Here is a 26945-nt window from a genome sequence, read left to right as displayed (position 1 = left end):
CAGATTTTGCATTATAGACATATTTCTTGTGTGTGTGCTTTGCATTTCCCTGATATTGTTCTATTATTGTTTACCTGCAACGTAATTAAAATAAGATACACTAGCCTATGCTCAATCCACCTAAGGTTTTGCAAAAGACTCTGTAAATGTGCCTAAGTGAAGACTGCAACTGAAGCCTAAGGCAGCCTATTTTTGGAACCTGCGAAGTATTTTTGAATGTATCTAAAACTAAAAGCCTCAGACGGAAGCAGTCTGTAGTAACTGAATAAATTGGTGTGGGGTTTTGTTTGTTCTTTTCTTTTGTTCTTTTCTCTTTTCTTTTCTGCCCAATAGAGGTGCCTTCTTGGTGGCTACCAAGGAGGAGGGCTCTGCTGGTGCCTCCTCTGGGTCTCTCATACCTCCATCCAGGCTTGTAGGGACTGTTAGGGGCGGAGCTCTGTGCCCATTGCCTAGGGCCACCCCACCTCCACCCCACCCCGCCAACCCAGCAGCAAGGGAGAAGAGGGCCAGACGCCTGGGGAAGGGTCCGCACATGACAGCAGGAAACTACGAAGAGCCCTACTGGATCAGACCCAAGGAAGCCCATCTAGTCCAGCACACGGTGTTCCACATGGTGTTTCACATGGTGGCTCACCAGATGCCCCTGAGAAGCCCCCAGGCAAGAGGTGTGGGCAGGCCCCCTCTCCTGCTCTTGCTCCCCTGCCTCTGGTATTGAGAGGCATCTTGCCTCTGAGGCTGGAGATGGCCTATAGCCATCAAGACTAGTAGCCATTGATAGACCTGCCCTCCATGCACTTCTTTAAGCCCCGTTAAAGTTGTCTGAGCTGGTGGCCATCATCACCACATCCCGTGGCAGAGAATTCCATCGATTAGTTGTGCATTGTATGAAAAAGTCCTTCCTTTTGTCAGCCCTAAATTTCTTGGCCATCAGTTCTAGTGTTATAGCACTTACATTTATATACCGCTCTATAGCCGAAGCTCTCTAAGCGGTTTACAATGATTTAGCATATTGCCCCCAACATTCTGGGTACTCATTTTACCGACCTCGGAAGGATGGAAGGCTGAGTCAACCTTATGAGAGAGAGAGAGAGAGAGAGAGAGAAATTGATCTCTGTGTCCTCTCTCCATGCATGATTTTAGACATCTCATGGCTCTCCTCAGTTGGCTTTTTCCAAACTCAAGAGCCCCAGGGGTTGCAGCCTCTCCAGCTGCTTCAGGCCATTGGTGAGTTGCTGGAGCTTTCCTGGGCCACAGCCCACCTCATCAGAATATGAGGAGGAATTATGAAGCGTTCCTGGCAGTGGCTATCCTGGTCGCCCTCTTCTGCACCGCCTCCAGTTCTAGAACGTCCTTTTCGAGATATGGTGACCAGAACTGTACCCAGTACTCCAAATGTGGCCACACCCTGGACTTGTATATGAGCAGTTTTGTTTTCAGTCCCCTTCCTAATGATCCCTAGCATGGAACTGGCCTTTCCCACAGCTGCTGTGTACTGTCCTGACACTTTCAGTGAGTTGCCTGCCAGACAACAGCAGCAACAACAACAATGAATATTTATATGCCGCTCTTCAAACAAACTTCCCAAAGTGGTTTACATAGAAAAATAAATAATACATAAACAAGCTGGACCCCTGTCCCCAAAGGGCTCACCCTCTAAGAGACACAAGGCAGATACCAGCGACAGCCACTAGAGGGATGCTGTGCTGGGGTCGGAGAGGGCCAGTTGCTCTCCCCCTGCCAAACAGAAGAGACCCCAAGAGCCAAAGAGGAAAGAGCTGCACCAGTCAAGTGGGTGGGGGTCCCTCCTGGTGGGAACTGTGGCTGCAGCCAGATTGCGGAGGCAGAGGCTGGCGTGCCTGAGGGGGCCCTCCTCCAGGGGCTGCCACCAGTGGCTGCTTGGCATGGAGCCCACTGGGCTGCACGTTCCTCAGGAGGATCCTCCTGCACTGAGCAGACGTGGGGTTCCCAGCCTGCCAGTTGCAGGGGCTGGAGGCCCATCGCCAGCACTGGCATTTCCAGTTGCCCAGCCTTGGCCCAGAAATGCACCCCACGGAGAAGGAGCAGCAGCAGCACAGTGCTTCGGTTCCTGTTGCCATGACAATCTCCACACTTCTTGCTCTGGGCATCCTCCTCACCTGAGGGGGGAGCAGGGGGGGCATGGTGCAAACACATCTGGATGTCGTTGTTTCCTGCCACAGGCTCTGGTCTGCCCCAGCCCACCCCCACCCAGGGCAAGTGCTCTGATTCCCAGCTTGCTTCACTTTCCAAAGCAAGGACACACCGGGGGGGGGGGATGCATGCCCACCGCCCACACACTGCCACCTTCACCTTCTCAGACACAAAGGAGAGGCCGACATGAGCTTGAAGTCAATCCTGTCCTTGCAGAGCTTTGCATGAGTCTTCCAAGGTGCCCCCCCCCATCCGACAATAGACAGGATGTGAAGGAAGTGCTGGTGTCAGTCCCAAAGCGGGCAGGGGAGAAGGAATGCCTGCAGACCTGCTGCATTGGGCACGTGAGGGGACCAAGGGGGGACCTCGGAGCCCCCTGCAAATGGTGCCTGCAGGGTGGCTGCAGGCTTCCCTGGGGGTCCTGGGCACAACCAGGCAAAGGCTGCTGCTGGGTCCCTGCGGAGTGGCTTTCCTTCGCCTTCCTCATGGGGGCCGTGTAGCCAGAGGGGAGCGTCTCCTGGCCCCCTGCTGCCCCCCCCCCACCGCCCTCTGTGACTTTTCTCAGCCATCATGTCCCCCAGATCTGGCTCTCCATTCGGTGCCAATGCAATGACGGTGCAGGAAGAGCCCAAACGAGCCCAGCCCCCACCCCCACCCCCGCCAGCATCACCCGGCAAGAAGTGCTCAGGGGCGGCAGCAGCAGCAGCCAGGCCAGCTCCATGGTGGGGAGGAGAAGCTGGGCCCCTCCCTCCAGGCTGCGGCTGTGATTCGGGAATCTCTGTGGCCTGCGAGGGGCGGCTGGATCTGGCCGGGCCGGATCCTGCCCGAGTGCAGGCCCTGCTGTGCCCAGCTGAGGCTTTGGGTCATGCCAGCATCGTGCCTAGCAGCTCTGTGTGGCGGCCAAGGGGCAGGCAGGCAGGCGGCCCCTGTCGAGCCCCCTCCAGGGCACCTGTGCGAGAGAGGAGGGGGCTGTGACTTTGGCCCTGGCAGCAGATCGGAGGCCTCACGGTCCCGGGCTGAGCCCAGAGCCTGTCTCGAGGGCCCAGGGTGGCACAAGCCCCTGCAGCTTGCTAGGATTCCTCACGGTGTCGCCCCCCCCGCCTCTCCCCCCCCCGCAGGCCCACAGAGTCTCTGGGAGTGGCAGCAGCAGGATTCGCCCATCTGGTGCCTCTCTTGCCCCCCCCCCCGCTTTTCTAGGTCACCAAAGGATGGCATCCCTAGTGGAGGATCCCTCGGGGCCTCCCGCCTCCCCTCTCTCTCCCCCAGAGAGGAGCTGGCTGGGGGTGAGCAGCTGGGGGGGGGAGTGGCCAGAGGAGAAATGGGCGGAAGGCCGGCAGACCAGGGCCTGGCAGAGCGGAGGAGTGCCTGGTGGGTGCTGTGGCACCCCCCCACCCTGACCCCCCTCCTTCCAGACACCCCTGGGATGCTGCTGGCGGCGGGTGTCTCTCCTGGACGTGCTTGTCCTCCGGAGCTGCTCCCCACAGCTGTGATCTTCCAGTGCCTTGGCTGGGTCGCCAGTGGTTAAACTGCCCCCAGCCTCAACGCACAAGGGAGGCCTGCTTTTTAAAAAACCGAAATAAACCCACGGTTTGCTCTTTACCTGGTACAGTTCTGGGTGGCAGCAGGTCAGTATTCATTGCAGGTGAAACATTTTGCACCATTACACATTGATCGATCGATCGATTGATCTTTGGGGGTGTTCATTCTTTTTTCACCCACAAAAAAGTATAAGAAGACAGGCAAGGCGCTGTGTTTCCATCTTGCAGGAACCCAGCATGGCTGCAGGATAGGCCCACCGTCCCCACAGAGACCCCTCTCGGAGAGTGCGGCTCTTCCTGCTGCCTCCTTCTCCTGCAGAGCTCTGGGGCCCTTTGCTGCCGGCCTTGAGCGGAGGCAAGAACCCTCCTCCTCCTCCTGCGGGGATGGAAGCAGACCCATCTCCCTCCCTCTGAAGAGACTCTGGGCTTGGCTTGGCTTTCGGGTGGCTTGGACCATGAAGCTGCATAATTGGGGCCGATTTCAAAGGCCGCCTCCTGCCAGCTTACAAGGGCATCCATGAAGGAGAGGAAAGGCAATGCCAGGCGGAGAGGGGGCTTCTCTCCCCCCCCCCCCGCCTTCCGCTTTCCTTTGAAGAGGGCTGGAGCAAATCCATTTCTTCCTCATTAGCGCCAAATGCTCATTAGAGGAGCCTCCACACCTGTGGCCACTTCAGGCTGGTGAGAAAAGCTGGCAAGAAGTCAGGGCAGGCCAGGATCCGACCAAGAGGAGAGCACCACTCCTGGCTGGGCCCGCCCCGCGCGCCGCCTCCTCCCAGCCCAGATGGGCTCCCTGGAGCTGCTGCTGCTGCCGCTCTTTCACTCCCGACAACGCCAGGCCCTCCTTGGGCAGTGGTGCCGGCGGGGGGGGGGGCAGCCCACCCCCCCTCCAAATGGCCCCAGCTGAGAACTGCCAGCACGGAATCTTGGCTGCCGGTTCTGCAGAGCCACGTTCCTTCCCCTTGCAGGGCAGCCTAGCCCCCCCCCCGCCCCCCCTTCCAGGCACCCCACCCACCAATCCTTCCTCCAGTGGCCCCTTCTGCTGCCGCCACCGCCCTGAGGCTAACAGCACTTCTGCACAGGCAGCGCTTCCTCCCCTGCCAGCTCAGCCGATCCGCTGGCTTTGCCCCGGCCCAAGGCAGCCAGACGGGAGGCAAAGAGGTCGCTGCTCTCCCTGCCGTTGCTCATCCACGGCTGGGGGCCCCAGGAGGCCCCAGATCAGCAGCCCAAGACTCCTTCCCACGGCAGGCAGCCACTGCAGGGCTGGTGCAGGGAGGAGGCGCACTCCCCGCCAGGCCTCAGACCCCAGCCCCGGGAAGGAGGGAGCCCCATGTGCCCACCCCATCCCCGCCAGCCCTGTGGCCTTTCCGCCCTTGCCCAGAAGAGGCCTCTGGCTGGCCACGGCGGGAGAGAGGCGGCTGGCCGCTGGGCGAAGTGGTCCAGCCCCCGCCTTGGCCTGCTCCAGCAGCCCAGCCCCTCTTCTCTCCCTTTGAGCCCTAGAACGAGAAATGATGGGTTGGGGGGTCTCCGGAAGGTGGGCGGCACCAGGCCGTGAGGGGTGGTGGGGACATTCATCGCAGGGGGCTGATGAGCGGGGAGGGGGAGGAGAGACTCTGCAGCCAGCCGGGCTCCGTCCAGGAGGGGACCGAGAGCAGCCGCAGCAGCAGCCGCAGCGTCGGGGTCAAGGGAGACCAGCCCTGGGTGGCAGCATCAGCCCCTGCTGCCCCTTGCGCCCAGCTTCCTAAGCACTTGTGTGTGAGAAGTCTGACGGTCTGCTTTCCACTTAAAGCAGCAGCATCCATCCCCACTGGGGGCAGCAATAACAACAACATGGAAACAACTTGATATAAAATGCTGACAACAGCAGCCCCAGAAAACCAGCAAAAACCTAGGAACACAGAGGCCCTGCGTAAGGCAGTGGATCCATCACGGAGCCTGCACTGGGAGTCAACCTGAGAGGAGCAGGAGCCCCTCCTGCCCCACACAGCTTAGCCCACGGCTGCATCACCCTCTCCCCCTGGGATCCAAGTGGCTCTTCACACCCAGGACCGCCCTCCTCCCAGATTTCTCTGTCCTGAGCTGGTTCCCGGCTCTCCTCCTGCAGCTCCCTGCTGCCTGCCTCCCCTCTGACTTCCCAGTTTCCTGGGGCAAGAGAAGCAGGACTTGAACCCCCAGCAGTGCAGAGGCCCCCAACATCCCTGCTGCCCATTTGGGGGGCCCTGACAGCCCTCCAAGGCCCTTTCCTGCCTGCTAGCCCCCACGGCAGCCTCTCGGCTTTCCTCACAGGTGTCTCATTTTGACAAGATCAGCAAGTTCAGGTTCCTTGTTCCAAAGGGTGACAAGATTTATTGATTAATTAAATAGCAAAACCCTACATTTTTATTGCCTCTGGTTGGAATGTGTTGCTTTCATTAACATTGCTCTGGTTAAATTAATCCTGCTCCTTTATGGGCAAGCAAGCCTTGTTTAATTTTCTGTTATGTAAATGACTCGCACTCAACTTATGCTAATAGCATGAATGCAGCTCACCCTCCAGTTGCATCAGACTTGCAGCATCGATCCTGCATCTTCAGCACTTTGGTGGTCAACGGGAGGGAGGAGGAGATGGCGGGTGAAGCCTCCTGCTCCTGCTCCTCCTGCTCCTCCTCCTCCTGCTGCTCCTCCTCCTCAGCTCCCTTTCCTTCCTCCCTCACCAGCAGTCTCTCTTTCATGCGCCTCTTGGCTGCCATCATCACTCACTCTCTTCCCTGTGTATGAAGCCGCCATAATTACAGAGACTTGGAATTCACCACTCACTTGGTTAGCTTTAATTAGAAACGCAGCTAGACACGGAGCATTTGAGGACTTGGGTTTAATTAGCAGCTAAATATTATTTCTGAAAACCCCTCTTTGCTCAGCTCTCCAAGGGAGGGCCTCGGAGGCTGGACTCCGGGTCGCTTGGCCCTGCCCGGCCCGGCCGCTCCTGCTTTCCAGAGAGATCCCTTTCTTCCGGCATCCACACCCCTCCTGGACTTTACCGGGGGAACGATGCAACTTTCACTCATCGCCTGGGGAAACAGGGTGTCCTCCCCCTACCCGCCCACCACAATTACCCTGGAATGGGGGGAGGGGCTCCATCCTCAGGGGCCTTTCCTTTCCTGAGCAAGGGACGGAGAAGGATTTGGGGGCTCTTGAAAAAGGTCCAGGCACCTTCTAGAAAGGGCCTCTGGAAGACAGATGGGGGCCTGCCATCCACTGGGTCTTCTGAGCAGCATCAGTGAGAGAGATCAGCTGCACATTGTGGGTGTCAGCAAAGGCCCTGCCCTGCCCCTGCCCCTGTGCCCCAGAATCCCTTTGCCACCCAGAGAGACTTCAAGGCGCCCGTGAAAGATAGCCCTGCCCCCCTGGAGGGAGGTGCGGGGGCCGTGGCCTGCTGGGGGGTTCTTCTGCCCAACGCCAGGCCTGGCCCTGCACAGAAGCAGGCAAGAGGCATGTCACTAGGGACCCCTCCAACCCCCCCCTGCATCCCCCACCCTGCAGAGCAAACCATAAGTCCTGAGGGCTGACATGCTAGAGCATAGGCCCGGGGGCTGGGGTCCACCTAGCCCTTCAGCCTGTTGCCAGCCGTGGCCCTGAGGCTGGGCCTGGAGGCCTCTCCCAGTGTTGCACTTCCCTTTCCCACGCTGCCTGCAGGCCGGCCATTTGTGGCAGGCTGGCCACCTGATGAATGGCCAGTCTGCAGGCAGCTCTGGTCTGGGGGAGGGGAGTGGGGAGGGGCAACCCCAGCTGCCTCCTTTGGTGTCCCCTCAGTCAGGAGGAGCCACCACAGTCACTTTTGAACAAGGGCACCCCGGAAGAGCCCTGCTGGGAGCAGATGCCCCAAATTCAGCCAGCCTCCCAGTTGGCCCACACCCAGGCCCAGCCGGGCCAGAGCACAAGGAGGGAGCCCTTGGAGCAGCCGAGAGAGGCAGGCAGGCAGGCAGGCTGCCAATGGGAGGGTGCTGTAGGAGCCCAGCAGCCCTTCCTGGGGCTCAGGCTGGCTCCCAAGTTGGGGCTTGAGCTGGCCTCCCCCTCCTCCCGAGTAGGCCCATGAGATGGGAAGCCCCAAGCAGCCAAGCAAACATTTGGCCTGGCAAGCGGGGGGGTCACCTCTGCTTGAGGGGACAATGGAGGGGGTCCTAGGGAAGGACAGGGACCTTGCTGGGGGGGGAACACAACACCAGGTCTATAGAGCTCCTCTGAGAAGGCAACTGTGGGAATGGGGCACATCATGGCTACTCGGGCGCCACTGAATCTTGAGGGCTTTAATTGGGGCTGGGAGTCTTGCCTGGGACGTGCTGAGCCTCCTCTGGATCTGGCCAGGGGCCGCCCAGCAGGGCATGGAGGCCCCCAGCCAGCCAGCCAACAGGTGACCAGAAGCAGACTGCCTCTGAACAGGGAGGCTCCATTCAGCCGGGGCGAGCCATGCCTGCCCCCACCCACGAAGGATGCCGGTCTGAAGGGACACTTTCCCGTCCCGAGGGCCGCCCTTGGGAGGGGGGTGGGGGCTGGGAAGCGGGGCTCCTCCCGGCGCCTCTCCGGAGCGCCCTGTCCAGGGTGCTGAAATACTCGCGGCTCAGCCAAGGGCCGCCGCAGGCATCGCCTCGAGCTCGCCCCCCCCCGGCCTGGCCTGGCCCACTTCTGTTTCCACAGGTGGGGGTGGGAAAGCGCTGGCACGTCACGGGGTCTGGTCCACCCCACCGGCGCCTGAGCACCAGCAGCTCCCCACAGCCTCAACTTTGCCCCCCCCACCCGAAAGGCTCCCTTATTGCAAAGCTAGGGACTGAAGGGGGGGGGTCTGGCAGAGCCCGAGCGGGGACGCCCCCACCCCAGCCCCTTCCTCCCGCAGCCCAGCCCAGCCCAAGCAGGAAAGGTCTCGGCATCGGCGAGGGGCCCGTCCTCTCGCTGCCTCGGGCCAAGGCAGGTCGGCATCGCTCCCCTCGAGGCAGCCGCTCGGCCGCCACCGGCAGCAGGTGAGCGACGGGGCCAAACCGTCACTGTGAAGTCGGCGACGCACGAAGCAGCTCTGCCCGGGATGGAAGAGGTCACGGCGAAAAACCTCCTCAAATGGCGTTAACAAGCAGGCAGTGTCGAGGCAAGGAGTCCTTGGCCAAGGAGGGCCCCGCAACCGGCCAGGCTCTTCTCCACAGGCTGCCTGCTGCTTGGCGGGAGGGGCCTGGGAGCGCCTCAGTGCAGGCTTGGGGGCAGAGGCACTCTCCCCCTGGACTTCGGGGCCAAAGTCCAGGGCCTCCACACCCCCCCGGCGGGCCCCTAGACCCTCTTTAGTCTGTCGCGGGGGTGTGGCTTGTGCCCTCCAGAACCTACATGGTGAAAAATGATGCTTAACCTGCCGCAGGGGGGCCTCCAGAGGTCCCGGCTCCAACATGACCTCGGTGCACCTCAGCTCGGGGGTCTCTCTGGCTGCCCTCTCAGCAAGGATGGCAGCGGTGGGCTGCGGGAGGAGGGAAGCCACCTGCGTGACCGCTGGCAGCAGAGCCAAAGGAGACCCCTCCGGGTGTTCCTCTCTCTCTCACTGCCTGCAGGTTGGCCATTCATCAGGTAGAACTGTGCAGTTAACCATGCAGCTCTACCTGATGAATGGCCAGCCTGCAAGCGGCACAGCAGGAAAAGAGCCTCCTTTGGCACCCGTGTTGCTCATTAGGACCAGTCGCTCCTGACCTCTGGGTGATCTGCCTCTGCTGGAGCCCTCAGGCCTTGGAAAGCAGCCAACCAGGCAACCTCCATGGGGCAGGGGGGCTGTCCCCACAATACACTCCTCTAATGTCCCCCCAGGCGGCACTTGATATAATTATCCCACACTATAAACACGTTGCAAACGAGAGGAACAAGCTGCTTTTAATTATGTCAATTAAAATGCAGGCTATCATGATGCCGGAAACCCAGCCCTGGGCCCCTCGCTGGTTTCAGGACCCGAGCAGGCCCAGTGATGGGGGTCGTGTGGCTTGCGCCCCCCTCCTGGGCAGCGTGGATGGCAACTGTGCTCTGGAGCGGGAACACTTGTGCGCAGATCCCCCGAAATCCATGAGAACGACCTCCAAGTCCAAGTGAGTCTTTAGCCTGTTCCCTGTTCCTGCTCAGCGTGATTTCACCGGTGAAGAGCCCCAGAAAGCGCCCCCCGCTTTGGTATTCCACCAGGGCCAGGGAGGATGGCGGGAGCTGGAGTCCAAGGCCATCTGGGCAGCCAAGGCTGGCAGCGCCTGGCCTGTCGGCAACCTTCAGCACACACACACCCACCCCCCCGTGGCCCCTCCTCCCATTCCTGGCCCCCGCCACGGCTTAGCCTCCTGGGCCACCACCACACCCCACGCTGGTCATTTCAGGCATCTGGTTCAAGCAGCCCCGGAAAGGCCGCCCTACCACCGGCCAGCCTTCCAGGGCGCACAGGACTCGCTGGTTTCCAGAAGACGCCCAGTGGAGGCCGCAGAGGGCAGGGCCAGGACAGGCAAAGGCAAGGAGCTGGCTGGGGTGGGGGTGGCGGGGCGTGGCGAGGCCTTGCCTCAAGGAGCAGGTGGCGGCAGGGGCTGGGCCCAGAAGCAGCCCCCCCCCATGCATGCAGCCAGACATCTCATTCACCTCAGCTGAGCAGGTGAGGCAGGCCGGGGGGGGGGGGCCTTTCAGAAGACCAGGCCGGGGGGGGGAGGCAGAAGCATCCTCTGCAGGCCCGGCTTTCTCCCCTCGCCCGCCTCCGCCACCGGCTTCCCCACCCCACCACTTCACAACAGTTTATCAATACAAAATCAATGGCTGAGGATTCTTTACTGCATGTTAATTAAAGATGCATGATGAGTGTTGGCTTAGCATCAAACATCTCCCAATCTCCGTAGATGGGGAAGTTGCTCCGGAGCCCAGAAGCCAGAAGAGGGTGTGGGGAGGGCAGGAAACTGCTCTGGCATGTGGGGCAGCCACCAGGCTCGGCTTTCGACCCATTTTGTCGAGCTGGGGAAGGGGGTGCAAAAGCTCCTCTCGCCTGTGGCGGAGATCCTATGCCAGACAAACCCCAAACAATCTGATACAATTACTTGTATACCCATTAATGACGATAGTTGTTTCCTGCTTTCCGACTGGGTCTCCCTTGCTTATGTCTCTCTTAATGACCAGGCCCCCAGGAACTTAGCACCACATCAATGTTCAGGATGTTCCTTGTTTTTCCGCCTGCAGGATGAAACCCTCCTCACGTTATCAGCATCAGCCCCCACGGAGAGAGCTTCTGACTCACAAACACCTGTAAAGTCCCTCTTGAGGACAAGCGGCCTATTATCTTCTAACTGCTCATCAGGCCTGGGCTAAAGACAGCCAAGCTGAATAAGTCGCTACCACCAAGATTTCACTGAGCTGCACTCTGCCAGAGGGGGGCCACTTGTTCCTCTGGGGCTGGACAATCCCTAGAGAGGGTCTCTCACAGCCTGGCCCACAGCCCAGACAGAGGCTTCCTTTTCTACCTGGCAGCAGCCCTTCAGGTATCTGAAGATGGCTCTGGCTCTCGTATCCCCCCTCCCTGCTTCTCCAGCCCATGTGGCCAGCGCAGAGCGCGCGCACACACCCTGCCCAATGCACTCGGCTCCCTCCCTGGAGCAGAGGCAACCAGCTGGGTGGTGCCAGGATGGGCAGAGGCTGCCACCTGGTGGCCCAGAGCAGTCATTGCAGCTGGCGAGCCCTGCCTATCCCCCTCCTGTGCAGACCTCAGGGAAGGGGGGGGGCAAGCGGAGCTCCAGCCGCCTCCCCAGGGCCATGGAGGGCCCGTCCCAGCACCCAGGACCAGGACCAGGACCGGGGTTGGGGTTAACCCTAAGCAGCTCTCTGCTGGATGCCACAAGGCAAGTCTGAAGAGCTGCGAGGGAGGGAACGGCCTTTATTACACACACACACACACACACAGAGCCCTCTCCCCAAAGCACGCAAAGCCCAGCCTTGCCCCAGCCCACCACTGCCCGGCAGAGACGGCCCAGCATCTGAGCGGGAGGCGGGCAGGAGAGAGGGGAGAGGAGCCCCTTCCCTACCCAGGATTCAGCTCCCCGGGGAAGGAAGGGCCTCCCAGCCGCGGCTGCTCCGAGGGGGGCGCCTGGTGCTGCTTCCGGTGCCGCAAGATCTCGGTAGGCGTGAGGAAGAGGGTCTTCTGGCAGGTGGCACAGGGGTGCGCTTGCTTCAGGGCGGCAGGGGCCCCGGAGGAGGAGGAGGGGGCCGCTGGGTCTGCAGGGGGTCCTGGGGAAGCAAGGGGGAGGGGCAGGCCGAGACCACCCCCAGTCACTTCCTTGCCCCCCCCCTCGAGAGAAGGGGGGAGCCAGACCCACTCCTGGGGCAAGGCCAGAAACTAGCTGAACAGATAAGGGCCCCGAGGGACTCCTTCAGGCCTCGAGGAGCCCGGCATGAGTGGCACCCCCGCCCTGCCCGCCCCATCACTGGCAGCCTTTACTCCGCTGGCAGCCGCAGAAGCCCCTCACCTTCCATGCTGAGCCCCCACTCTGGGCCTGGGGCCTGGCAGGCGTCCTCATGGGCCACTCGCTCCAGTGGGGTGAAGGGCATGTAGAGGCCGCAGTGGGGACACGTCCAGAAGGTGCGGAGGCACTCGGCATAGAGGTCTCCCTCGCCCTGCAGGGCACCACCAGCCCCGATGAGCCCCGTCCTCCGGAGCCCCTCCCCCTCCCCTCCCCCTGCCCCACCCCAGCAAGGGAGAGGAGGCTGCAGCCCCATCACAGAGCGGGCGGGGAACCGGCTGAGGAGGCTTCATCCTGGCAAGGCCGAGGTGCTGCTGCTGCTGCTGCTGGGAAGCTCTGCCCAGCCAGGAAGAGGTATTTGCGGGCAGGGCTGCACCCCCTGGAGGGGCATCTTGCTGCGTCTCTAAGAGGTGATGGAGGAGAGCTTTGCGGGGCAAGAAGCCTTTAAGCAACGGGCAAAAATCAGCGGGGGGGGGGGCTGCCAGACCTCCCCGGACAACGGTTCCAGATTACGTTTCCACCCAAACCAGAACGGCCTCCAAACGCTGGTTCCGGGTTTCCACCACCTCCCCAGAACCAGAACTTGGAGGAGAGAGGCGGTGTGGAGGATGCCTCAGCCCAGACTTCCAGACAATCTCCCCCAGCACTTTCATGGAGAGGTTCAGGGGTGGAAGCCTGCAGGAGCCGCCCCCCACCCCCGCCATCCAAGTGGGGCAGCGGCAGCGGCAGCAGCAGCAGCCCCCTCGAACCACCTTCTGGGATCACCCCTCCAGAAGCGACACCTCCCAGCCCCAACCCAGACCAGGATTCGCGGTCTCAAAAGCTGTGGAGGACCAGTGACACCACCCGCCACCCTGCCCCTGAGACCCCTCCGGCCCAGGCCTCTCCTCCGGGATGGGGCCCCCCGTTTCCTGCCTGCTGCCACGCCCTCCAGTCCTTTGGGGACTCTGCTTGTAGGGAAGGCGAGAGGGACACGGCCGGCCCGGCCCCTCCACTCACCGCCAGGCAGTTGAACGTCAGGAAGTCGCCAACCCGGCAGCCGCCCTTGGCCTCGTCGGGGACCCCCTTCGCTCCTCGGAAGAGGCAGGGCGGCCCCTCCGCTCCAGCGGCCCCCACCTGCGGGCCCACGTACAAGTGCTGCTGCTCCAGGGGCGTCATCTGCCGCAGGCTGTACTGCACCTAGCAAGGCACACACACACACACACACACACACCCCGCGAGTGAGGGGGGCCGCCGGCCCTTGGCCCCTCCGGCCCTCCAGACTCTGGGCAGGGCAGGGGCAGGGGCAGGGGCAGGGGCAGGGGCAGGGGCAGGGGCAGGGGCAGGGGCAGGGGCAGGGCGAGGGAGAGGCCTGAGCCCCTTCCAACTGGGGGTGCGGCCAGCAAGAAAGGCCCAGCCCCTCCGCAGCCAAAGCCTTCCCCACCGGCAGACGCACCTCCGCCTCCAGGAAGGTCAGCAGCTCCTGCGTGAGCCGGCCCACCTCGCGGGCGCTGGGCCTCTTCTTCCCCTCCGCTGCTGCTGCTTCCTCCTCCTCCTCCTCCTCCTCCTCCGCCCGGCCTCGGCTTGCCCGGCTCCCCAGCTGGCGGTCCAGGACATTCTCCCAGGTGGTGCGCAGCCGCAGGGCTGTGCTGAGGAGGCGCAGGGCGGTCTCGGCCCCGGGAATCTGCAGCTCCAGCCACGAGTCGGCAACGATGCGCGTGCAGTCCGCGTTGGTGTCCAGGGAGCGAGCCAAGAGCAGCAGAGCCTGAGCCGGGAGGGACAGTTGGCAGCCAGGCCGGAGGGGGAGGGGGAGGGGGAGGGGGAGGGGGAGGGGCCCGAAGGCAATCACCTGCAGCGCGGGCAGACGCAGGCAGTTGACCAGGTAGGGCTTGTGGGTCTCCAGCAGCGAGACGAAGGCCAGCAGCTGGTGGCGGCTGCACAGCCCCTCCTGGGCGCCTACGAAGCAAGGCGGCCCGTTCAGGCTCCCCAACAGCCAGCCAGGTTGCCTCCAGCAGGGGGAGGGGGGCAGGGGGAGGGGGGCAGGGGGAGGGGGGCAGTGGGGCAGGGGGAGGGGGGCAGTGGGGCAGGGCCACGGAGCCTTTTCCCAGGCCGGCCCTTCCAGGAGCCAGCTCATGGCAGCTGAAGCAGCAGCAGCAGCAGCAGCAAAAAGCTGCCCAGGGCCTCTTGAGGAGGAAGCAACGAGGACGCTTCCACTTCCACCCGGCTTTCTGTGCCCCCCCCGGCATTCCCCGTCTCCAGCAATGTCCCCCCCCAGCACAGTATGGAGCCAGGATACCCCTGCCTGCCTCCCCCTCCTGACCTGGCTCAGCCCCACAGCCTGCCCCAAAGAGGCGCTCCCACTGGGGGGGGGGCAGCCGCTTCCCCTCCACACACCTCTGCGGCCTCCATGCTCAGCCCCGCTTTCCTGGGCCGGCTGCAGCAGCTCTGGAGAGCTGGCAAAGACGCTGGTGGGATGGAGGACGACGCCTGCCTTGTCCCTGGTGTGGAAGACCTGGAGGGGGGAGAGGGGGGCGCTGAGGGGGGGGCGCTGGCAGCCCATCCCTGGGGGCCCCGGGGTGGGGGCGGGGCGGGGGACTTGCCTGCTCCGAGTCCTTGCGGGTCTTGTTGAAGGGGTCCGGGATGGCCAGCTGGGGGTAGAGGCCCCGCCCCAGCACCAGCTGCAGGAGGGCCAGTTGCCCCGGGGAGAGGTCTCGGGCCAGGGAGGAGGCCGCCTGCAGCTCTTCCACATTGTGGCGCAGCTGGAACTTCACGTCCTGCGGGGGGGGGGGCCCGGGGGGCCAGGCTCGGTCAGTCGCGGCCCCAGGCTCACGGAGGCGGCAGGGACGGGCAGCCCAGGGCCACCCTGCTCCCCCGAGAGACCCCCGTGGCGGCCCTACCTGGATGTCAGGGCCCCGCTCCGCAGCCCCTTCCTCTCCCGAGGAGGAGGAGCCGCCCCCCTCGCCGGGCAGCCGCAGCACCTTCCTCCGGCGGCCCTCCCCTCGCTCGTGCTCCCGCTTGAGCCGCTGCAGCTCTCGGCGCTCCCGGTGGCGGCTCTGCCGTGCGTAGGCGTCCCTGGGCCGGGCGGCGGGTTCCAGGAGCCGCTGGTCCCGGAGCAGCTCCTGGCAGAGCAGCAGGGAGAGAAGCCCGGGGGGGTCGGCCGTGCCCTCCTCCCCGGCCCACCCCCCGGCCCCCCCGCCCCGCCCAGCGCCGGACCCACCTGGAACTGGCGCCGCAGGTTGGCTGCCTCGTACAGTCGGTGCTCTTCCAGGCCCCGGCGCCGACACCAGCGGCGAGAACCACGGCGATCCTCAGACTTCACCTGCGGCACCGGAAAGTGAGGCGGCACCACCACCAGGCGAGTGGCGGGGGAAAGAGTCCTCCGCAGGGAAACCAAGAGGACCCCTAACCCCCCCACCCCCCCACCGCGACCACCACTCACAAGGTGCCCTTCTGCAAGCCCTGCCTCCGTTTCCCCATCCGCACGACAGGAATCGAGGCGACCTGGATGAGGCCCAACGCAAAAAGGACGGCCGGGCACTTTGTGCGGGGGGGGAGGGAGCTTTACAAACCAGCAGGAGACACCCCAGGAGGGGAGGGAGCCAACCTTCCGCAGGGGGGGAGCACCGCCAGGGCCACCCCCTCCTGGCCCGATTTAACAATGCTGGTCGGGGGGGGGGGCGAGAGAGAGGCCAGGCAGCCCCGTCCCACCCCCCTCACCTGCACCCAGGTGTCAAAGATGTTGAGCAGAGTCAGGGGGTCTCCCAGGGGGCTCTCCAGGCTCCGCCGGCTGGTGGCCCGGTCAGGGTCGCTGCCTCCACTGCCGCGCAGGAAGGGAGACGGCATGCTCAGGACGGCCGCAGTGGTCAGGATGGGTGCGGCCAGGCCAAAGAGGGTTCCCAGCACCAGCATCTTCCCTGCAGGAAGGCAGGCCGCATGAGAGAGGGCGTGGGGCCTGCCAGCAGGCTCTCTCCCCACACATCCCCCCAAAGGGACAGGCTGAAGGAACTCGCCTCATGCAGGGGTGTGAGCAGTCTGAGCCGCAGGCATTCTGCACATGCTCAGAAGTCCCCATCTCCGATACAGGGTCAGTAACACCATCGCGCAACACTGGACAAGTGGAGGGGATCTGGCTACTGCTCCTGGATGGACTACTACTGGCCGTGAGGAGGTGAGCACCCCAAGGCTGGAAGCCCCCCCCCCACTGACACCCAGAGCCAGCCCTTGAGCCCCCCCCCCGCTCACCAATCACCACATCCACCGGCAGTTCGGCCAGGAGGCTCCCGATGGGTGTGAGGTCCTCCTCCGTGTCCAGGGCGCCCTGCTGCTTCAGGTAGCCCACCGCCGTCTCCAAACTGGCCGGCGGGGGCGGCTCCAGGAAAGGGAAAGCTCGGGGGTCCCCCAGCCCCATGCGCTTCATCTAGGGCCAGAGGAGAGAGAGAGAGAGAGAGAGACGTGGCCTTCCCCGCCTCCGCCCCGGCGGCCAGGTCCACGTGGCGTAGGCCTCCCCTCGGCAGCCCCTACCTGCAGCACCAGGGCGTCGAGTGCCACCCGCTGGATCTCCGGCACAGGGTAGGGCGCAAAGGCATCGTAGTCCGACTCGGCGTAGAGCCGGTAGCAGACGCCGGGCCCTGTGCGGCCGGCACGCCCCTTGCGCTGCTCAGCACTGGCTCGGCTGATCCAGAACTCCTGCAGCCGCTGCAGCTTGGCCTTGGGCTCGTAGCTCAGCTCCTTCACCTTCCCTGCAAGAGAGGGAGCAAGGCGGCCCGCTCAGGCGGCACCCAGGAAGCAGATACCAGAGCAGGGCCCAGCTCCAGGGCCTGCACCGCCCCGATGCAAAACGAGGCACGTCCCCCCCCCCCCTCTGGCCACTTCTGGGAGCAGCAGCAGCACCACCCCCACCCCCACCACTATACAGAGGGGCCAAGTCCCAGCTTGCTGCCCACCACTGGAAAGCCTGCTCAGCCCCTGCCCAGCCGGGAGATTCTCCCCAGCAGGGCCGACAGAGCTGGCCGGAGTGGATTCCTGCCTTTTAAGCACGGAAGGGGGAGCCGGTGCCCCCCCCCCGGAGGCCAATTACTGAGCTGCTCTCTTTGCCTGAGGCCTGTCTTTGGAGGGAGACTGTGTGGCCGCTGCTGCCGGCTGAGTGTGGGTGTCGCCTGCTGCAGCCAATACCAGAACCCAGAGCAAGGAGTCGCCTCTTACCAGAGTCCACCACAAATCGGACGCCGTCAATGGTAACTGACGTCTCGGCGATGTTGGTGGAGACGATGCATTTTCGGACTCCGGGGGGGGCCACGTCAAACACCTGCCGGGACGGGGGAAAGGGAGGGAAGGCTGGCGTTCATGCTCGGAGTCCCTCTGGGTGGGGCCTGCCGCGGATGTCTACTTTGTGCTTCTTTTTCAGGCTCCGAGGGTGAATTCCAGATCTACCTTCTTTTTCAGACAGCAAGCCCCTTTTCTGCCTTCCTCGCCAGAGAAAGCCCCTTACTTGCTAAGGGCTTAAGCCCCGCTCTGGGCCTTTGCCTGGAGGGGAGGGACCAAGGCCCCTTTCTGCAGGGAAAGCGGGGCTGTGGGGGAAGGGATAAGCCCCGAGACGACCCAGCCCATCCAGGCCTCCCCTCGACCCACCTTGTCCTGCTCGGCCACGGAGAGGGTGCTGTGCAGAGGAAGGACCACCCAGCGCTGGGTGTGGCTGGCGTAGGTCTGCGCAGCCTCCACCACGGCCCCGATCTCAGCCACACCACTGAGGAAGACGAGCAGGTCTCCCCTCTCCTCGGGGGGGTACTGGTGATCAATGGCCTGGAGCACTCGGAGGTAAGGCCGGGGGTCCAGCCGCCCCTGGCCCCTACTGCCATCCTCCCCGGCAGGGATGGGTTCGTAGAGGACCTCGAGGGGGGAAGACAGAGGGGGAGCAATGGAGCACGGCCCACTCCTCACTCTCCCTCAGGGCCTTGCCCCAACCCCCGCCAGCCAAGCGCTCACAAACAGGCGATGCCCAAAGAGCAGTTCCTGGGAAGGACAAGACCTCCCCCCACCATGCATTAAACAAAAAATGATGCCCCCCCCTCTAAGCCCCCACACCCTCTGTGGAGGTCACATCAGCCCCAAGGAGACCAGGCTAACATCTCCCTATGAAGCAACACCACACCTCCCGCCAAGGAAAGGCAGCCTCTTTCAGCCCCCGGGCTGTGAAGGAGCTCTGGACCCCCAGGAAGAACAGCCTTCAGCAGTTGCCAAAGGATGCAGACTCACCCAGGGGGGCCACCATGTTTGGGGGGGGGGAGGAGAAGGGAAAGGGAAAGGGTGGGCTTCTTTTCATTCACGGAGGAGGTTTCCACGGAGGACCTTCTACTGCAGCCCTGGCTACTAGCCTTGATGGCCACGTGCCACCTCCAAGCGCAGGGGAGCAATGGCAGGAGATGGGGCCTGCTTCTGCCTCTTGCTGGTGGGCTTCCCAGAGGCCACTGAGGGCAACGGGAGGACAGGCCTTGGGCCTGGCCCAGCAGGGCGGCTCTTCTGATCACGTTATGCTCACGCTTAGTGGCGTCGGTTGATGACAAGAGGGCAGGGGAGGGATCCGCTGTCCTCAGAGGGCGGGCGAAGGGACGGCGGGCAGAGCCGCAAGAAGCCCTTGAAATCATGCGCTAAAATGCTGCAAGCCTCTTGGAAGGCCTGATGGGCAGGAAGTGGGGCAGCTGAGCCCCAGCAGAACTGCAACGGAGGCAGCCGCCCCACGGCGGGAGGCCCCCTGCCCCCCACTTCTGCTCACCGTGATGGGGAAGAGCCGGCCGGGCACCTGCACCACAGGGGCACCGCCAAAGTAGTCGGCAAAGAGCCGGATGTTGATGGTGGCCGACATGAGCACCAGCTTGAAGTTGGGCCGGGCGGGCAGGAGCCGGCGCAGAACCCCCAGGAGGAAGTCGCAATGCAGGTGCCGCTCGTGCACCTCGTCAGCGATCAGGACCTGGTAGCCGGGCAGGGTGGCGTCCCGCTGAGCCTGGCGCAAGAGCAGCCCCTCCGTCAGGAAGACGATCCGCGTGGCTGGGGAGCGCGTGCTCTCAAAGCGGATCTGGTAGCCCACCTGCCCGGGAGGGAACAAGGAGAGGGGGGTCAACCTTGCAGGCCCCTGGGGAGCCCTTTTTGCAGGGGGGGGTCTCTGGGCCAGATTTGCCCAGTTGCCTCACTGGATCATAGAACAGGGAGGACCCTAGTCCAGAAGCGGGGTCACCCCCACCCCCACCCCCCACACACCCCTTTTTTCTGGTCTGTCTCTCTGCACAGTCAGGACTAGGACACACCAGCAGAAGGGGGTGCCTTGCACAGGGGGGCGGAGGCAGCTGCCAGCAGAGGGGCCTCCCCGGGAGATGCAGCCTCAAGGCCGGGCCGGCCCCCTCAGGAAGCCCCTGCAGACTCCGGCTGGACATCGGAGCTCAACTCTTTGCAGTTCAACCCATTCAGCCACTGGGAACTTATTCGAAGCCGCCGCCGCCGCCTCCAGCAGAGCCAGGCAGCGCATAATCAACGCCTGGACCACCCTCCGGCACCACCGAGGCCAGAGGCGGCTCCTCAGCCGCTGGGCTCAGGGCAGCCTCCCCATCCGCTCCTAGACTGCAGCCCTCTCCAGGCAGAGACCTCTTGCTGACGGCGCTGCGGCCAGAGAGCAGTCCGAGCCCTCGCCCGCCTTCCGGCCGGCCTGGACCCCCACTCCCCCCCGGCGGCTCACCTGGTCACCGTACTGCTGCAGGCTCTCGTAGGCCACCCGCTTGGCCAGGGCCACGCAGGCGATGCGCCGGGGCTGGGTGCAGGCCACGTGGCGGTAGCCGGCGGCCAGCAGGTACTGGGGCACCTGGGTGGACTTGCCGCAGCCCGTGTCGCCCGCCACCAGCACCACCGGGCTGCCCGCCAGGGCCCGGAGCAGCGGCTCCCGGTAGCGGGCCACGGGCAGGGCGGCGCGCTCCCGCTGCAGGCGGGCCAGGCGGGAGAAGCCCCGCTTCTGGCGGAAGTCCAGGAAGTGCCGCAGGGCCCGGCGGAACTCCCGCGCCCGCGCCCGCGGCAGCTCTCCGGGCGCCCCCCGCTGCGGCACCCACAGGCTGGCGCGGTGGCCGGCGTCGTAGGGCTGCGGCAGCCCCAGGGGGCCCGGGCCCCGCCCCTCCGCCGCCTCCTCGGGGCTCGGGGCGGCCCGCGGGGGGCGGCGCAGCCGGCGCAGCCGCTCGAAGAACGCCCAGAACTCGGCCCGCTCTTCGCCTTGGCCTTGGCCCGGCAGGTAGAGCCCCTCCAGGCGGGCCCGGGTGGCGGGGCAGCCCCAGTCCCACCTGGCGGCGGCCTGGCGGCGGCCCTCCTCCCCCGCCTCTGCTGCCATCGCGGCCGCCCAGAGGCTGACAGAGGCTGCACACCGGGCGCCTTCCGCCTCCCCGCGCCAGAGCGAATCTCGCGCTCACCTTCGCTGCTACTGAGCATGCGCCATCCGCGAAGGCGCATGCTCAGTACTACCTCTCGGGCAGAGCTCCGCCCTCAGAAGGCGAAAGGCCGGCCCTGGCTATAGACTTGAGAAGACGTAGACTGACGCACACGGTCCAGCTTCCGGGTTCACAGGAAGGTTTGCCACGGAACAAAAAAGCGGAAGCAGGGCTCTCCTAGCACGCCCTGGATGTGGGCTTGAACGGGGCCTGAACGAGACTGCTTCAAGCTGGCGGCGGGGCTGGCGACTGGGAATCTAAGTCAGCCACTGACAGAAACATCCCCGCAGCCCTGGAGAGCGTGTTTGCGCAGCAGCCGCCTAAGTTGCGCCCCTAAACAAAGTAGACTACACGGCAAGGTTGTTAGTGTCCTCCTGCGCTCTATCAGGGAGACAGTTTCCCCAGGCTTAGCGACGAACTTTTCTTTTCAGGAATCATAGGAACATAGGAAGCTGCCATATGCTGAGTCAGACCCTGGGTCCATCTAGCGCAGTATTGTCTTCACAGACTGGCAGCGGCTTCTCCACAGTTTCAGGCAGGAATCTCTCTCAGCCCTATCTTGGATGTAAATCTCTTCTGGAAAAGTTTGTATGGTTATGTGCAAAAAGTATCTCTTCTAAACAGCAATGGGACAAATTGTGGAAATGGACGTTGGACGTAACCCCCACCCTGCATTACCTGATGTGCCTTGTAATTCCCCATCCCCGAGTTACAGTACTGCCTGCATATCTTTTATAACCCTGTGGGTTTCCAAATCCTTGTGTGTAAAACTTTGTAGATATATGATGTACAAACAACCACTTTGTATATAATTGTGCTTTGGCAACGTACTGTGTGCTTTGGTAGTTTGTTGGTTCAATAAAAAAAATCTTGTCCTTAAAAAAAATAAAAAAAATCTTGTCCTATCTTGGAGAAGCCAGGGAGGGAACTTGAAACTTTCTGCTCTTTCCGGAGCGGCTCCATCCCCTGAGGGGAAGATCTTCCAGTGCTGCTCACACTTCTAGTCTCCCATTCAGATGCAACCAGGGCACACCCTGCTTAGCTCAGGGGACCAGTCCGGCTTCCTTCCACAAGGCCAGCTCTCCTCTCTGAGGCTGCTGCTCACCCCAGCCCCACCCGGGTCGCCCTCTCCTGAATCCTCCCAACTCCCTCAGCATCCACATCCCTTTGTGATATGAAGGGTCCAGCTGTCTAATCCTGAATAATTTTTTTAATGTCTCTCCCCCACCCCATTTATAATCTAACAGCTGATCTTTGCTAGAGATGTTGAACTCCTGGGACATATATTTTGGTCATGCCCACATTATTTATTTGTTTTGTGAGCTGTAATTCCAACAATTAACAAAACTGCAGACTATAATGTTACAAATCAATCAATCAATCAATCAAACGTTACTTATGATCCAGAGGTAATTCTTTTTGGCCACACAAGAGAAGTATTGAAAGTAGGTGTAGGAGTTATCCCTTATTTATTAACAGTAATCATAATCTGAACAGCAGAAGCACGGAAAAAAGTCACCAAGAAAGCTCAATTGCTTTGGAATAGATTGCTGTTTCTGATGCAACCTCCATGCACTCTAGGAGTGAAGGTGCGATGGAGGCCTTTGTTCAACCAAGAGTGGAATGGAAAGGGGCCAGATTCTGCTCACCCATGACTGGATGTTGACTTGGATCACCTCAGTCGTTGCCACAAAATCTCGCCATTTTCCTTTCTGTGCCCAGGATCTCTTTCCTGGGAGTTCCTGGCCCAAGGGGAGTCTTTTCCAGCCCCCCACCCCCACTGCCACATGGCCTCTCCTCAGCCCCAAAGAGGAAGTGGGTGACCTGGCAGCTGAGTGGGGCTGCCCCACCACAGGGTGTTGTGTACTAAAGTTCTGGGGAAGGCAATATGCCAGACAGGGTGTCCCATGTCTTTTCTCCAGCACCAGGGTGTGCCCCCCCCCGCCCCGTTGGAGGGACTGAGAAGGGGATTTGCACGCTTTTGCTTCTTCCTGGGGCAATTGAGATATAAACTGGGAGGCTGCCCGGAGAAGCTTGGTCACTCCGCCCCCTCGCCCACCCCCACCCCCTGCCCACAGACGGTGCTTCCAAGGGCGGCCCATGGGGGCCTGGCTGCAGCCTGACTGGCCACTTGAAGCTCCAGCTGCCCCCTTCTTCCACCCTGCCCCAGAGCCCAGACCCAAACGGGAGCTGCTCCGAGAGGCTTTCCTGCCCAGCTGTGTCTGGGAACAGATGCCTGGGGTGGCCACTGAATCGCCAGGCTGAGCTGAGGGATGGCGGGGTGGGGAGGGTTGACTGGGCCTGTGGGGCCAGCTTGGGGAGGTTGCCCCCCCCCTGAGCAAGGGCAGCAGCAACACAAGGCGCCTGCAAAGAGCACAGTGACAAGCAGAGCCATGGCCGGCCCAACGTGCGAAGCTAGCCCTGGCTTCCTTTGCCCCCCACCACCCCCGCTGGGAAGCCAAGACAACCCGGCTCCCTCTGGGCACCCCTCACACATTCATGCTGGTGCTCCGGTCCTCAGTGGTGGTGTACGTGGTCTGGACGTGGCCCTCGGCCATGGAACTGGCAAGCCTGGCCTCCTCACTCAAGAGGTTCTGCAGCACCGCCTTCAGCGACTGGCGCATCTTGGCCTTGAAGTCCCGGCCCACAATGACGTAGATGATGGGGTTGATGCAGCTGTTGATGTAGGCCAGGGCCACGAAGAGAGGGTCGGCTTTCCTCGTCGGCTCATAGAGGGCACTTTCTCTGTTGCCCGAGAGAATCAGCCCAGCCACATGGTAGGGGGCCCAGCAGAGGAAGAAGCCCACCACCACCACCAGCACCACCTTCAGGGTCTTCTTGGAGCGCATGGAGCGTCTGCCACTCACCCGCCAGATCAGCAGCCCGTAACAGGCACTGATGACCCCCAAGGGGATCAGGAAGCCACAGAGGAAGCGCACCACGGCCACCGCGACCTCTGCTGCCTCGCTGTCCCCCCCCCAGACGGAGTACTTGACGTTGCAGGTGGTCTTCTGGGAAGAGACGTCCAGCTCGGCGGTTCTGGTGAGGAAGGAGGGCAGGGTGAGGACCAGGGCAGAGGCCCAAGCCACACAGCACAGCAGCCAGGCCAGGGGCGCTGAGCGGTGGTTCTGGCACCACACTGGCCTGATCACCAGGGCGCAGCGGTCCATGCTGATGGCTGTCAGCAGCAGGACGCTGGCGAACATGTTCAGGGTGATGAGGGAAGGGAAGAGCTTGCAGCCAAAGTCCCCCAAGTGCCAGTGGTGGTCAGAAGCCAGTTGCGCCACTAGGATGGGCAAGGCCAGGCAGCAGAGGAGGTCGGCCACGGAGAGGTTGAGGAACCAGACAGCGTTGACTGTGTGCCGCATCTTGAAGCTCATCACCCAGATGACGGCGCCGTTGCCCAGAACGCCCACCAGGAACACCAGGGAGTAGATGACCATGGCCACCCAGATGACAAGGCTCAACTGGTGCATCTCCTCAAAGTCCGGGGCAGTGAAGTTGGCATCAGCACCCAGGTCCTCCGCGGTGTAGTCATATTGAAAGTCCATCGTCCTGCCAAGGAGACCCCTGGGGTGCGGGAGAGAGAGAGAGAGAGATCGGCAGAGTTCGGAGAGGCCTTGAACTTGGGCACAGCGGATTCCTCTCTAGCTTCTGACCTCCTGGTGGAGAAGTGCAGCCTCTGTGGGTTCCACGCTCTCTCCACGGCAATGGGTGGGATCCTTTGCCCTGGGAGGGAACTGCCCTCCTTGCGTGGTGGAGTGGAACCTGCACAGTGGGGCAGGGAAGTGGCTTCTCACCGTGTGAGCTGCAGACTGAGGAGACCTACAGGTGGATTTCTTCTCAGCCAAAGAGAGGCGGCTTCCCCTTCCTTCCTTCCTAGTCTAAGGCATCTGTGTCTTCAGTCTGTCTTGTCTGGTGCTCTTAACTGTATATATCATATTTGTACTTTGAATTTGTTAGACACCTTATGGACCTTTTATTTTAAAAGGTGAGATTTTTTTTAAAGCTCACTTAATAAATGAATGCATGGAAACAGATTGCAAGCCTGGAGGATTAATAACCTAGCCCTGCCATCCCAGAGTTGGCTCAAATATGCCATGAGGCCAAGTCAGATCCCATGTTCTTTTCTGTTGCCAGAGGAACGAGAAGGGACTTCTCCCCCAGGCCTTCTTCCTAAGAACAATGGAAGGAGTGCCTCTCCATGGGCTGAATCAAGGTTTGTGCCAAAGAAGAAGGGGTGGAACTTCCTGCATGGCCCTGGCAGGGCTGGCTGGCCAGGATCAGACAGATGTTCAACCGAGAGGAAGGGCAACCCTGAGACAGGTCTCAGGGCTGCAGGGGGCAGGTGCAGAGAAGGTTTTCGAATCAAGGCTGGTTCATTAAAAAGCTGCCGCATGGGATTTACTTGAATTTAGGTGAGGAGGTTTTGCAGTAGCGGGGCGTGTAGCAGCTGTGCAAGAGGGTGGTCCTGATGGTGCTAAGTGAACCTGGTGGATATGCAAGGCTCCACTTTGCTGCATGGAGCCCTTTTTTCCTGCTGATGCAAATGCTAGGAAGCCAATCCTGCTTCAGTCCAGATGATGGGTGTACTTGGAGAAACAATTCCCCGCATGCACACTTCCCCCAGATACAGGAGAAGTAGTGTGGGCTTGCAAAACATCCTGGAGGACCAGTCAGAAGCACCCACCCACCCTGCAAAACTGCTGTGTGACAACTTTTGCCCTTCTTCACAACTTCCCCAACTTCCTTCTCCATCTCCTTCCTCTTTTCTCTGCCAGGGTCCAGCCCGGCTGGGCTCCATTTGTGCTTCCAAGCAACCCTGCAGGCCTCCACCCGCCTTTGCTGGCTCCCTGAAGGCAGCTGCCTGGGGAGAGAGACGGGATCTTTCCCTATTTTCAGTGCGTCCCTTTCAGGGATAGTAAAGCCAGGGCTTGTGGGGTGGGAGGGGGGCTTCCTCTGGACTCAAAGGCTAGGAACTGGGGCCAGTTCGTGGGCTGCTTGGCTATCCCAGCAGGAGTGCGGGGGGGGAGAGAGGGGGTTGCTCAAGGAAGCAGACCCCCCCCCGCCTGCCGCTGCCCCTTAGGACCGAAGATCCATGGTTTGTTCAGCTGGAGGCAGCAAACCTGGCAGCAGAGAGCATTTGTCTGCTCCTGACACCGAGGCAGCTGGAGAGGAGCAGACGGAGCTGCTTTTCCTCGGATCAGGCCCTCCTCCTGGCTCCATCCAGCCCAGCCTCCTCTGCCGGACCGGCAGGAGTTCAGGCAAAGGAGGGTCTTCCCCGCAGCCCGGCCTGGATATGCTGCCAGGCAGGTGACTGACTTGGGCCCCTCCTTCCCTGAGGCCGAATCCCTCCAAAAGCCTTTTCTTTGCAGGTAACACATGGAACCAGCAAACCCTCTTTCCCATCAGAATGTCTCAAGGCAGTTTACAGTTCAAAGTTAACCTAACTGACAGTGTCAGACACCACAGCTCTTAAACCCCACAAGGAAAGACTAGGGCTCCAAAGGCCACTTCTCCTCCCGCCCTGGAAATGAAGAGGTCTTTGGCTGCCCCCCCCCAAAGAGAGCAGCGGAGATTCCGGGAGCGCCTCCCCCAGTCCGGAATCCTCCCATGCACCAGATCAGAGTGGCTCCCAAATCAGACCCCTGCAAACCAGGGGATCAAGGGGGGGGATAGGAGCCCCCACCTACGTGTCTTATCAGCTGCAGCCCCACCCACCCCCAACGTGCCAGGCCCAGAGGCTGGGGGGGGGGCAGTGTCTGTTCTGCCCTGATGGCCCCGTCAAACTTCTCTCCAAGGGCTTTGCAGGCAGCGGCACCACCACCACCACCCCTCCCTCCCTCCCTCCCTCCCTCCCAGTGCATGCAAGGACAGCTCACCCCTGTGGAGCAAGAGGCAGGCAGCTTCTGTCTTCTGTCCAGGTTGTGTTGGAGACTCTGAGGCTTTATACAGCCGAAAAGAGGAAGCAGAGGCGCTTGGGAGAAACTCCTTTCTCTGTCCAGCTGCATCGAGGGTTCCATCCAGCTAGCGCGCCCTTGCCCCCATCGGTGTCCGCCACCTGTTTCCGCGGCGAACGCGCTTGCCTGGGTGATGCTGAAGCACGGCCCCGCGTCTGGTCGGAAGCCTTGGGAGATCCCCCGGGCAACTCCAGCGGGAGCAAGAGGCGTTGCCAGGAGCAAAAGAGATGGACGCGCCTCCAGCCAGCGGTGCGACTGTCCCTCGCAGCTCTCGCCTCTCGGGCGCCCAGGTCCCCCACCCTTCCCTGGGACTCCTCTGACTACGGTCTGGGGGACTCTTCCGTGCTTCGTGGTTTGGGAGCCCCCTCACCTGCC

The 26945-nt window shown here is 62.2% G+C and overlaps 2 protein-coding genes across 5 annotated transcripts; both read right to left on the bottom strand.

Moving 5' to 3' along the window:
• Window positions 1-10480: 10480 nt before the first annotated feature.
• On the bottom strand, window positions 10481-20630 carry DHX34 (DExH-box helicase 34). Of its 4 annotated transcripts, XM_053268426.1 has the most exons (17): window positions 19878-20629; window positions 18924-19235; window positions 17783-18040; window positions 17357-17459; window positions 16676-16893; window positions 16397-16571; window positions 15872-16068; window positions 15372-15473; window positions 15052-15273; window positions 14755-14928; window positions 14549-14666; window positions 14004-14110; window positions 13611-13919; window positions 13175-13354; window positions 12182-12329; window positions 11741-11942; window positions 10481-10895 (listed from the first exon to the last, which is right to left on the bottom strand). In XM_053268426.1, exons 1-17 carry the CDS (start codon window positions 20511-20513, stop codon window positions 10865-10867), a joined length of 3492 nt encoding a protein of 1163 aa, XP_053124401.1. In that variant the 5' UTR covers window positions 20514-20629; the 3' UTR covers window positions 10481-10864. The 4 variants fall into 4 exon arrangements, with proteins under 4 accessions (XP_053124401.1, XP_053124402.1, XP_053124403.1 ...); XM_053268427.1 differs by lacking the exon at window positions 15052-15273; XM_053268428.1 differs by lacking the exon at window positions 17783-18040.
• A 1432-nt stretch (window positions 20631-22062) lies between these two features.
• C5AR1 (complement C5a receptor 1) lies at window positions 22063-26625 on the bottom strand. The gene is made up of 2 exons (XM_053268442.1): window positions 26493-26625; window positions 22063-24180 (listed from the first exon to the last, which is right to left on the bottom strand). Exon 2 carries the CDS (start codon window positions 24159-24161, stop codon window positions 23100-23102), a length of 1062 nt encoding a protein of 353 aa, XP_053124417.1. The 5' UTR covers window positions 24162-24180; window positions 26493-26625; the 3' UTR covers window positions 22063-23099.
• Window positions 26626-26945: the final 320 nt, after the last annotated feature.

This window comes from Hemicordylus capensis, chromosome 7, assembly GCF_027244095.1.
Source record: "Hemicordylus capensis ecotype Gifberg chromosome 7, rHemCap1.1.pri, whole genome shotgun sequence".
NCBI classification, from domain to species: domain Eukaryota; kingdom Metazoa; phylum Chordata; class Lepidosauria; order Squamata; family Cordylidae; genus Hemicordylus; species Hemicordylus capensis.
This window is presented reverse-complemented; position numbering and strand designations above follow the sequence as displayed.

Bases quoted from the DNA above. Each gene is read 5' to 3' on its own strand.
- DHX34 (XM_053268426.1), bottom strand. From the start codon at position 20,513: ATGGCAGCAGAGGCGGGGGAGGAGGGCCGCCGCCAGGCCGCCGCCAGG. The intron at 19,236-19,877 runs GTGAGCCGCCGG...CCTCCCGGGCAG, and splicing joins TGCAGCAGTACGGTGACCAG to GTGGGCTACCAGATCCGCTT. The intron at 13,355-13,610 runs GTGCGTCTGCCG...GTGCCTTGCTAG, and splicing joins TGACCTTCCTGGAGGCGGAG to GTGCAGTACAGCCTGCGGCA.
- C5AR1 (XM_053268442.1), bottom strand. From the start codon at position 24,161: ATGGACTTTCAATATGACTACACCGCGGAGGACCTGGGTGCTGATGCC.